Raw genomic sequence first — 12,950 nt, forward strand, 5'->3', positions numbered from 1 at the left:
ACTTAACACAGGATTTCGCTATTCTCAGCCAAATAAGTTAGACGCAGTATGTATCAATTTGGTATGTATTTAAATTTATTTTGAAAATACTAAATACAAAACGATGATTCAATATCAAGATATTTCCAGTACTGATCAATTAAAGAACGAATTTAACGCGCAGTTCAATGCATTGTTTACATACACAACTACAATAAACTCATTTGGAAAAACAAATAAAATGCAGTTGGCGCCGTAGATTTTGGGCCAGTTCAGTGGGAATAATATTATATCTTATAATTACATTAAATAAATAATTGATATTCGAATCAAAGTACAAAATAGGTAAATTAAAAGACGATACAGATTGTGACGTTGTAAGACGCAACGTAAGATTCCACACATCGCAGGGGTTGTTAAATTACGTATCATTTATTTTTATTAAGTTATTTAACTTATGTCAATAAAGTCTTCATGTAAAAGTGGCTCTTTTTTCGGCACGGCCAGCAGTTATCATTATACAGGGTTTTCCAATAAGAGGTGTTATTTTGGATAGCCCGCTATTTCGGTAGATGTTACTTTTGAAGCTGTCATTTTTTGACATTTGACAAGTAGAAACTACGCCATTAATAAAAATGGAACGATACACGCTTCAACAATGCATTGAAATTATTAAAATTCACTTGAGTGAATCAAATGCAAATCATCTTGAGTGATGAGGCCCATTTCCACCTCGGTGGCTTCGTCAACAAGCAAAATTGTCGCATCTGGCGCTCGGAAAACCCAAGAGTTATTGTTGAAAAGCCTCTCTATCCTCAAAGTGTGACTGTTTGGTGTGGTTTATGGTCCGGCGGAGTTATTGGACCTTACTTTTTCGAAAATGAGGCCGGAGCAACAGTTACGGTGAATGGATTGCGCTATCGAGAGATGATTAATGAGTTTTTATGTCCGGAATCGGATAGTATTGATCTGGACAACGTTTACTTTCAACAAGACGACGCTACGTGCCACACAAGCAACGAAACCATTGATCTTTTACGATTGAATATCAAAATAACACCTCTTATTGGAAAATCCTGTACATACGTGCATTCAAAAATAAAAGTTTTATAATACCATCAATGTCAACCCTTCTGTCTGCCACATAACCGTAGCATATCATGACCGTGCTATGACCGAGCCACGAATTACGGGAAAGGAACAAAGCATCCGCAAGCGGCGTCAAAACGGCAAAACGCCGCTTGCGGTCGCTTTGTTCCTTTCCCGTGATTGGTGGCTCGGTCATAGCACGGTCATGGTATGCTCCGGTTATGTAGGCAGACTTTGTCAAGGGAATAAAAAAAATTTATTCGTAATATAAAAGATGAAAAGATGTATTAACTTGGTAGATATTTCCCTAACTGCCGCTCTTTTATTAGGCACAGATTATGGAAATTACACTACGTTTCAACTTTTACTAAAAGAAACAACGAATTACTTTGGGACAGATGGTAAAAGACGCATTATAATTCCATTTTTATTCAAAGTTCAAAATTAACCTTGTAAAATGATCCCTTTGCCATCATTTTGAACTTTTTTGTAGTGACATTTGCGAAGCTTTAGTTTCAATCAAAATACGCATAAATTACTCAATTCACCCAAACTAAGCACCTAATAACCTATTATTGTGCAAGTAAATAGTTGTTTCTTGCAGTATTTGTTGGAACAAAGAGTAATTTTCATAATCTGTACCTAGAATTGCGACGGTTAGGGAAATAATTACCTTAACATAGAATGAAATTTATTAATTTAGCAGATAATTTTAGTGCATATATTGCATATAGACAGTAAGATTTTAGTTGTTCAAGCCGGGCTAACAGGTAGGCCAAACAAATTCGTCAAAGTTAGCAATACGAAATAAAAAATAAAATAAATAAAAAACTTAAAAAGTCCTTATTTTATTGGAAAGTTTTATGCAGATAAAATAACTACCCCAGAATATGGTTGTGATTTGAGATTTTCACGGACAAAAATTTTATAGTGATTTATTTTTGGGGTATTATGCCATGTTGCGCTACCTCCTTCTTTTGCCAACCTTTCGGTCAGCATCAAGACAGATGCGTAAACAAAACGTTGAACTAAAATTCTACGTTAGTTTAAACATCTGCCCTGATGACGGACACTGTAATGCTGTCCGAAACGTTGGCTAAAGAAGGTTGAAGGTTGAAGGTGAAGAAGGAAGCCCAAAAACAAATCACTTTAATACCCCAGAATTTGTTTCAACAAACAGCCAAGTGATTGGAATAGAGTTATTGTAGTAATAAAATTATGGTACAGTACATAATATTCTTCAAATAACTCAATTAAGACATTGGCCGTAATTGCCATAACAAATTCGGACGCCAAAACAAGATGATTTTATTTTATGAAATTATTTTTTGTATTATTTAATTTTATTTATTCGCCCCCCCCCCCCTATGGGCTTTTGCAACAAAGAATAAATTTCTAATCTGTTTTATATATTATTGAAAAAAATAACCTTTTTTTAAACCACTTTATTGAACCCGCCTCAGAACAGAAATCTTCTAGTGAGGGTTACTTTCATATTTGTAATTTTGATCATGTTATTGCAATAAACGCCCGGGTTGCCTGCAATAAAAAAAAATAAAAATAAAGTTACATGGGTGGATGGTTTCGGTTGTACTGGTTAACCTTCTTCAGGATAGGGTGTTTGACAAGTACGGGCTTTTCAGAATTTGCAAAACACTAAATAGATACTAACCATACATTTAATAAAAATACGGGAGTCCAAATATTTCATAAAAAATGAAACATTAAAAATATCCAAATCGAATAAAAATAAAAATAATTTCCACTTTTAAATATACAGTTAGAATTAGTCGACAGTCCGATTTTAAAGTTGTTCCCGTCCCAATGTAACCCCCACTCTTCCCTTGCCCCTCCACCAGCCTGTCTTTGATACTCTCTCCCTTTCTTACATGCTTTCTCTTTTCCTTCTGTTTACCTTGTAATTGTCCTCTGTATTTGATTTAATTTATATTTTCACTGTCCTGAAGAAGGATGAGTGCAACAGAATCCTGTCGACCTATGTAACTCAATAAAGTGGATTAAAACAAAGTTTTTTTTCTTTTATATAATGTATAGCCACAAAGTATTTGCTTTCTTCGATAGAACCATATTTATATCAAATTATTAAAAGCAATAATTAGATTCATGAAATATCAATACAAATTGAAAACATCTCCTGAGTAAAAATAAATGCCGCTGATGGGAATTAAACCCGTTCCTTCTGATGTCCGGTCAGGTGCTCTGGACTACTGAGCTATGTCGGCTTATTTCCAACACGCCAAATAATTCATTATATACTGTACCTCAATCAACAATTACTGCTTATTATATTTTTTTCACCTGTAAACAACCAACTATATTTTTGTAGTAAAGGATTTATTAGTGCTAAATTTCCCACTAGATGGCGTCGAGACATATTATATTATTATCTACATTTGTTGGTGAAATATTTTGACTTTTTTACTCGGGAGATGTTTTCAATTTGTATTGATATTTCAGGCGATTAATTATTGCTTATAATAATTTGTTATCCTTTTGGCTACGCATAAAACCTTGTCTTATAAACATTATTTTATCATTAAAAAAAAATAGTAATGATATATATATATATTTTATAAATTAGAAAGTCCCGAGATTAGTAAGCCCTCTCAGCGGTGGACTTTGTCACTATCTGTTTGATTAAGAAAACAAACAATGCGCAACTGGATAAGTTTAGTGATAGAATTCAAGGAACTCATATATTCTGGTTAGATACGCAAAAGCGTTTTGTGACACATAACCTTTGTTCCTTTTGGATTTGGGTCAGAAAACTCTGAAGAATCTCATTGTATTTCGAAAGAGGTGCTGACTATAAACAAAATATTGATTTTATTACGTTTATATTTTATTAAAAACAAATAGTTTAGGTACTCAGCATTACCCGGGAATTAATCTGCTTTAAATGGTGGGAAAATGGAATGGGATGGCTTCTCTAAATCCCTTGTAGACAATGACCTCACTCTTGTTTTGAAAGTCAAGTGTGCAAAATTTAATTTAAAATAAATAATAAGAAGATTTGAATAAAAAACCTAAAGACAATCTTCTTTATTTTATAAAAAAATTACATATGTATATGAACATGTTGTCAGGGATCTAATCAGAAGAATGTGTGAAATGTTTAATCAAAATCAAATCCTGAAGGATTCCGAAATATTTTTTGATACATTCAGTACATTTAGAAGAAAATTGAAAGCTGTTTTCCTATAAAAATAACAACCGTGACATACTTTTTTCATACATTATGCACTTTCTCTCTTTTTTGCTTAATAAGATTCTAGATTTATTTGAATTTACCCTATATTCTCTAAAAATTATTTGTAAACATTTGTTAATGGATATTGTGCACTTTCTTCTATTTTTTAATTAACGATTGTTAATATAAATAAAAATATATATTTTTTAAATAAATGTTAAAAAAATAATATATTAATTTAAAACTTTATTGTGATTTTTCTATTACATATATTATTATACATTGGGTAGATCATTCATCATTAATTCAACGTATTTAATGATAAATAAGTTGATTTTATTGTAAAATATTTTGAATTAACCCTTAAATGCATACTGTTGCAAACTGCAACATAAGGTTCAAACCACCAACTCTTTGGTGTATACTTAATGCATGCCGTTTTAGAATTATCAAGTTCACGGTAATATATTTTATCGAGTGGCATCACCTTTTTTTTCTTTCGCGAATTTCAAATGTCACCTTTTCTTTAACAAAGTGAAGATTCTCGAAAATTGGTTGGAGGTTAGAATTACAGTTTGGTTTTGCTGTTATTATTTTGATTTTCTTAGGTAAGTAGATACAATAATACAATACTTATATGTAATAACTCGTATATTTCCGGTACACTTATTAGTTATGAGAAATTTTTTAAAAGTTTTTTATTTTGTTTTCATACGTAAATTGTTCATATTATTTTTTATTAAATACATGGTGTTGTAAATCTGCAACAATTTTTTTTTTATCAAATATCATTGAAAAATTACAAAAAAAATAAATTCTTTATATTTCCTTGCATATGCATGTAAATATCTACAAAATATATTTTTTTCTAGAAAAATTAATAAATCATGCATTTAAGGGTTAAGTAAAACAGTTATGTCTAAAAATGACGTAAAACTTTATAATGATCAGTAAGACAGATCAGGGAAAAATTAGATACTCTCGCACACCCGGGAGAGGAACGACGGGTGAACATGTCGACAGTGCACCGCGACTCGGTTCATGTGGCAAGTTTTTTGTTTTCATTTCCTGTGTACATTATCCTGTTTGTATCACAAAACTTTCCCTCTATACAAGTCGAAGAATTGAAAATGTTCATACAATAAATTAAACAAAGGGTTTGTTGGAAGAAAATCTTATATTAAATTGGGTGACAATTATTGTTGATTAAGACTTACCCAACAGCGGGTCCAGCCTGTCCCTGAAGCTCTTGGCTCTGGAGATGGTGGCTAGTCGGATGGGGGCTTCTCCTGTAGGTGGGGTTACTGATCTCTCTCTCGCTGTAGAGCTATCGTCTTCTTCCTACAGAATTACCAAATATCATAATTAAGAGTAAGTCCAGGCGCACACAAACAACTTGGTAGTGGGCAACAGTTGTGTCTCAGTCCCAACTATCTCCTGTAGACCTTCATTCCAGCAACGGATTTAGAAAAGACAACAGTGGTTTATGTTCTTATAATCAGATGTTGAAAAAATGGTGCAGTATTTTAATACTGGTCTAAGGCAGTCAACTCTCAGAAAGAGCCTAAGCGAAATCCGAACACTAAGTTTGGTGATCGTGCATTCCGAGTATCCGGCCCTAAGGCTTGGAATAAACTTCCTATGGAATTGAGATGTATAACCAGCCCAACAGAATTTAGATCCAAACTAAAAACTCACTTTTTCAGACACTCATTTCCATAAATCCGTCATTCTATCTAAATATTTCTTTTTTTTTCATTTTTTTATACCGTAATTGTTACATTATCTAGCTATTCCGTTCATTCAATTTTGCTATTGACTTGCCTACCAATGGAAAATAGACAATATCAGCGGGAACATAACAAGTCAAACGGTTTAATTGTTGGCAGATAAATCACCTAAAGATTTTTAGGTGGTTTCGTTTAAGATTGACGAATGATTGTATTCATTAATTTCATTCATTTAACATATATATCCATCTAACAATAAAAACACCCGAATATAATAGAACTTCCTTCTTCTTCTGGCGTTAGTAAGATTAGATTGTTAATACATATTAATTTTAGTTATTAATTTATTTAAGTTTCTAAATATGTAAATACTCGTATACATATATGTCGTTAAAATTGTAGTTATAGGCCTTAGTCATAAGTCACTAGATATAAGTCTTAGAGATAAGTCAGTAGTTCTAGTATTAAATATTTAAGAAATATATTTGTACAGCGCCCTTGAGGTGATCTCTCACGAAAACGGCGCTATGTAAATTAGCCAAATATTATTATTATTATTAACGCTATTATTATATTCTCACGCTGCTGAGTCATGGGTTGAACTCGCTGATGGAATCTGTATCCGATTGACTTTTGTCACCCGTGTGCGGACACCCATATAATAACACAAGCGCAGAAATAGTTTCGTCACTCGTAAATTGCCAGCAGGCCCAACTGAAAGGACTCTCTGATGTTGATGCATTTGTTGCTGCAACTAAAGTTGCTAATGTTCGCCTGGGTTTATTTTAATCTTCTATCTTTTGCCTAAGTAACCATAAACATAATTTTTAATGATGTCACATTTACTTTTGATTCAGGAAATTTACAGCATTATTTTACTTCCAAGGTTTTCCCTATTTCAAATTTTCTGTAAATCTCTGAAATCAGAATGCCTGTTTTACTGTAGTATTCTGTCCCTTATAAATAAAATATTATAGTATAATATGTTAACTTACCGCATCATAGGTGTGTGAGAGAAGGGAAAGAGGCTCGTCATTGGAGTGAGGGGGAAGGAACCTGTCCCAGTGGGAGCAGTCCCACGGCTCGTTGAACACCGTCCCATCGTCACTCGCCTTAACATGAAATATGGAACATTAATGAACATGAGGAGAACATAAAACATTCCAGAACAGACTAGATCATATGCTTGTGGGATAATAAAGTTGTCAGTTTGACTTCTGTAGTGTTAGAGTGAGACAAAAGTTTATGTACAGTATCTTATGCTTATTAGCCCTCTTTTTTTAAACCTAGAACTCCACTAGCTCAGATGTTAATTGTCGCAATATCCATTGTAACTTGTATCCAGTATTAAATAAATCTTGTAGCGTAACTATTTAGTTTTAAATATTGAAGACAATATTAGTGATTTCTAAACGAAAATCTGAAACAGAAAAATCAGAAAAGGAAACGGTCACATCTGGGACTCGAACCCAGGACCCTTGTCTTTCCGGGACAGTGCTCTACCGACTGAGCTAATGGGACCCTATTCCCCTCGGTCACTTTTAACTGTATCATACTTCGAATAAGAACCACTATCATTGTCTTCATTTTTTCACCGCACATTTTTATTGGCAACTATCTTTATGTATGATCGCAAGATTCAACCCGAACTAAATGCAATCCAGACAGCGTCTTTTTTAGATAAACCTATCTTATTTTTTTTTTTTTTTTTTTTTTTTTAATGTGCGACATGTGATGTGACCGTTTCCTTTTCTGATTTTTCTGTTTCAGATTTTCGTTTAGAAATCACTAATATTGTCTTCAATATTTAAATATTACAATTTGATGTTTTACTCAATAATAAAGTTATTCCGAAAAATAAATATTTAGTTTTAGTTTACTACTAGTAAAACTTAGTTTATTACTATTTTAGTTTAGTAACTATTTTCTGTAATCCTAAACTCAATCCTCTAAATAACATTTACCCTGATCACTATAATTCTTCCATATTTTCACGACTCCTGTATAGTCATCTCAAAAAGGCACTTTCAAGAACTCTATTGGCATAGTTTTCAGTACATACATATATTGCGGAGAATATGTATTATTGAAATTATATGTATTACCTGTGAGCTAACCGCAAGTCTGTTCTCCACATTGTCGTAGCTGGATATACGGCAGCCCTTAGAGTCCTCTGGAGGGTCATGGGAAGACTCCACTTCTCCGCTGGACTTTAGCATGGTAGGGTATGGAGAAAGGTTCAGCTCGGGGAATCTGCAACAAGGATATTATATCAATAACTTATAATCCCTTTCAAAATTAGGTGAATAACTGTCTTATTGAAACCATCCGATCAATCGTGAAACATTGAACTCTTTAATTATTAATATTTTATAATTTGAAACGCAAATAAATATTATACCCTTACTATATATTTGCTATACGATAAAAAAATAATTATTTAATTTGGTTGAGTATTTTGGACTCAAATCCAAATTTAAGGTTTGTATGAAAAGTTGTTCCTCTCATCCGGATCATTTTATATACTTTTTGAAGAGATATTCACATTTTGGGCAGACCAATGTTAGAGGGAACATGGTTGTCTGGGTTCAGAAATATTAAATTTAAAAAAAAAAAAAACATTATCTGTAAGGACATTTTAAAAAGGCTTGATTCCTGATAAAATTTTTAAATAATGTTTGTTTCATAAAATATTATAATATGACCAAAGGTTTATATGTCATGATTTCTTGCAAGTTTGATGTGTTAAAAATTGCCATTAAACTGATTAGTCTTCCATTCTTGGAAAGAATGAAAGATTTTGCTGAAGACATGGGTCGGCAACCAGCGGCCCGTGAGCTGCATGCGGCCCGCGAGGCTCAAGACGTCAAGATCAAGGTGCGGCCCGCAAGATTCTCGCCGCATTGCACGTGACGGACGCTATCATACACATCGGAGTGAAAAGAAACGAGAAAGGGAGCGAAGGGGTAGCGAAGGTGGAGAAGGGGGAAAGCGATAGACAGCAAGGATGCCACTCGCACTTTGCCTCGTTCCGTTTTCGATCGCCACCGAGTCAAACCACCCGTTTGTTTGCTCGCGCTGCGCTACTACCTATGCACATCGGCGTTAACATTCACAGCAAGTTTTATTTATTGATAATATCTGTGTTGTTGTTTTTGTGCATTCTCTTAGCGTTGTAGCTAAGTACCTACCAATTTCATGATAATAATATTATTACTGACATTACAAGTATTGTACAAAACTAAGACGCTATCCATAAAAACCAATAGATATTTTAAAATTTTATATCTGTATTGTTGCAGATTTATACACCCAAGATGACTTCTAAGAAAATGAAGATTGTTGATGAAAGACAGATTTTTAATGAAGCATGGACAAATTTATATTTTTTTATCGAATTTAAAGAAAAACCATTGTTTTTAATCTAAGAAAGCAGTAGAAGCAGTTGGGATAAATTCCATTTGGCAAAATACTAAAATGAAGAGTGCATTAATACAACTTCAAGCTTTGCTGATTTCAAAAAGATGAAGTATTAGATGGAGATTTTGAAAAACCCCTTCACAGTAGATTTACAAATCGACGTGATAGATTTGCAAAGTGATACACACTTAAAATGGCTTTTAAGGAAAAAACTAACTGGTGGATTTCTATAGCAGGTTGCCTTCTGAACACTACAAGGAGTTAAAAAGGTTGGTTCAGCAAATAATTACTATGTTTGGTAGTACATATATTTGTGAGTAAACTTTTTCAATTCTGAATTATCGAAAAACAAACACTGTTCTCGGTTATCGGATTCACATTTTGATGCAATACTACGCGTCTCTACTTCAAAAATGCAAGCTAATATAAAAGACTTGCAAGTCAAATGCAACCACAACAATCGTAGGTATACTGTAGTGATATGTGACCCAAATGCAGGCTGCACTAATCTCCACGTAAAATATTTGGCCCTTTTACAACAAAAGTTGCCGACCCATGGCTAAAGATGTTCATCATCCAGAAGATTTCCAAAAATCTTTCACTCATAGTCTGGAAACACGCCAAATGCAATCCCAACATTTGTATACTTTTTAATATTTATATTTTTGATACTTTGTGATGAAATTCCATTACAATGAAAAAAAATGATTATCATGAATCAGTTGATATTTTTCACATGAGAATGAGTTCTTTCTACAACTCGTTCTTGAGTTCAACAGTTCGGCTGTGGAACGATTTGCTAGCCTTGTTTCTTCTTTACTACAACATAGGTCTATTCAAGCATTAAAAATTTAAAATTTCCGAAACCTGTTATTGAAATGTCTTCATAAATAATCTGTAGAAAATGACGATACCACTCTTACTTTGTTTTAATTGATACAATTACATTATTTGATAATGTGGGCCTCACTGGGTGCTTTACCCGTGCTGAGGCCCGCTGATGAAAGTATGAAGTTACCAGGCGAGTAGAGCCATTTACCTTTGTGCCAGGACCTGATGAATAGTCAGCATGTCTCCATGATGGGCAGAGTCCAGCCGAGTCAGCTGCTCCGTCAGGGAGGGAAAGGCCCCTCCCCCTGAGCTACCGTGCATCCCCGCCTCACCCCCCTCGCGGCACCCGCTGTTCTGCAGGGGAGTCATGTCACCTTGCTTGCCTGAAACAAATTATTCATTAGAGATGTAAACATATTTTTAGATTTTAAAATTAGTTACTTTTTGGGGGATATATAATTTAAAAAAAATTATAAATCACTTTCTGATGGTCTGCTTAGATAGCCATTTTCTTAACCTCTGTAATGGTCTGCTTAGATAGACATTTTCTTAACCCCTGTAATGCAAAGCTAAAATGTCGAGCGGCCTGCCGTGCGCTGACACCATTTTCGTATTAACTTACTTGTTTTTTTGCAAAATTATGTTTTTGTAAATTGTATTAACTTCTCAGATAATGTGTTTATGTATTTATAAAAATCATATACATATTCCATCATTTATAGTTTCCCCAGGATAGCTACTTATATTCAGATAAATATATTTTTTCTCTCTAATGTTAAATACGTAAATTATGTTTTCAAGCTAAATAAGCATTCATCTCAATAAAAAATAAGTGATACAATACTATGACTTTTGTAAATTAAAATTATGAACTTTGACACGGAATTTGCAACGCGCTTTTAATCAGATAAAATAAATATGTTTGCAAGTGACGAAAGGACAAGCTAGAGTAATATTAAGATTCATTATTTCTTTGCCGAGCAAATAAAATATACTTTAATATCTAAGGAGCATTTCAAATTCAAATTACCACAAACTAGAGGCAAGTGCGGTGAGTTCTTCTACAGATACACTGGCATTTCAAGGTTAAAAGCATAATAACACTTCTTTCTACGAACGTCTGGCATAAATTTTCAAATCATCTAAGCGCCCCTATAATAAGATTGTTAATTAAGTTTTCCTTCCGCACAGCATCCACATTTTACGGTGTCCCCCAGCGGATTATATTTTCGTTATAACTTTTTTTTTTAATAATTTTTTTTCATTCCAATATTGTATTACTTAAAAAGGATGTCAATTTGCTTTGTTATTTACTCATGTTTCTAATACGATAAGTATCATATGTAAAAACCGAAAGGAGTTAATAATATATAAATTAAAAAAATTGTATCGTCTGACCAGAAAAATCTGTTTATATAATTATAAAAACAGTATTTGATCTAGTACTGGGCGTTGACGATAATTCCATCCAACGCCAACGTCGTTATCGTTGGCGATTTTCAACTGTTGAAAATAACTGTTGAAAATAACGCCGACGTTGACGCAACTATAATTGATTATTTCTAGTGATTTATTAACTCAGGTCTGTTTTTAGTGCTTAATTCTCCATACTCGATGAAACCTCATTGATCACATTTGTTATTATATTTTTTTAGATAATTTACTAATATCTAAGTACACATATTCAAATTATCATAAAGCATTAAACGTTATAAAAAAATACGGTCCAAGTATTTAGAATTTCAATGTTTATTCAGTTTAGTTATTTGTAAGAATATAATGTCCAGTTTTGAAAAATTAATAAGATTAGACGTTTTTAAAAAAAATTAAACCACGACTTACATTATTTGATAGGTTTACTCCAAGCTCAGTCTATTTAAGGTCCCACTTTTTTTAGCACAGTTCAGACGTTTTTACACATCAAATTATTTATGTACAATATTTACGGTTATTAAGTCATTTAAAGGGTATTTACAGATTGTTTTTTTTACGCATTTCTATATTTTCGAATCCATATTCAAAAACTCCAGCTGTCGCACTTTTCCAGCCTTAAAAATGCACCTGCGGTCGGATATAATTTGTCCAGTCTTGGAAAAAATTCGTTCACAAGGAACGGATTTTGCTACAATACCGCATTGTTCTATGAAGATTTTTTTAAATTCGGAAAATATACTCCTTGTTCCTTCTACCATTTCAGGGGACAACTCTTTCTATCAAGAAGATCCATTTCGAGATACATGTCCAGTTATTTGCGGAATTTGTTATTTGGATTATTCACTGGCTTAATTTTTTCGACTACTGAATTTAATGCATTCCAAAATGATAAGGGTTCGTCTGAAGATTCTGTTTGATTTTCAGAAATATCTTGCGAATAGTCTTGTTCTTCCAAGGGAGTAGGTACCCCCCTTAACAAAAGTTTGTGAACTATATTTTTAAACACATTAACATTGTTGGGATTAGAGTAATAAATAACCATCTGTTCAACTGTTTAATATTTATCATCAGTCCAAAGTTCAATCACACTACGACACAAACACTAATAATTATTATTCAATTACAAATTAGTTTAATCATCAAATTTATATCAAACACTTATGTATTTTTACATAAATCACTAAGTAAAACAATTAACAAAAACAGATTGAATAGACGCGCGACAAGCCAGTACAATCAAACTAAACGTATAGGAG

At 33.0% G+C, this 12,950-nt stretch overlaps 1 protein-coding gene across 3 annotated transcripts in view; it reads right to left on the reverse strand.

Annotated features, from left to right (window-relative positions):
* Positions 1-12,950, reverse strand: part of spri (Src homology 2 domain-containing protein sprint) — a 428,719-nt gene that overhangs the window by 43,182 nt on the left and 372,587 nt on the right. For all 3 annotated transcript variants that reach the window (XM_089642791.1, XM_089642789.1, XM_089642788.1), the window contains 4 exons: positions 10,469-10,643; positions 8,115-8,262; positions 7,005-7,121; positions 5,497-5,620 (listed from right to left, as the gene is read on the reverse strand). In XM_089642791.1, coding sequence (XP_089498917.1) covers positions 5,497-5,620; positions 7,005-7,121; positions 8,115-8,262; positions 10,469-10,643 — 564 coding nt within the window. The remainder of the gene's footprint in view (positions 1-5,496; positions 5,621-7,004; positions 7,122-8,114; positions 8,263-10,468; positions 10,644-12,950) is intronic.

This window comes from Hesperophylax consimilis, chromosome 18 (assembly GCF_061612785.1).
Source record: "Hesperophylax consimilis isolate HC1 chromosome 18, BYU_Hcon_1.0, whole genome shotgun sequence".
NCBI classification, from domain to species: Eukaryota; Metazoa; Arthropoda; class Insecta; order Trichoptera; family Limnephilidae; genus Hesperophylax; species Hesperophylax consimilis.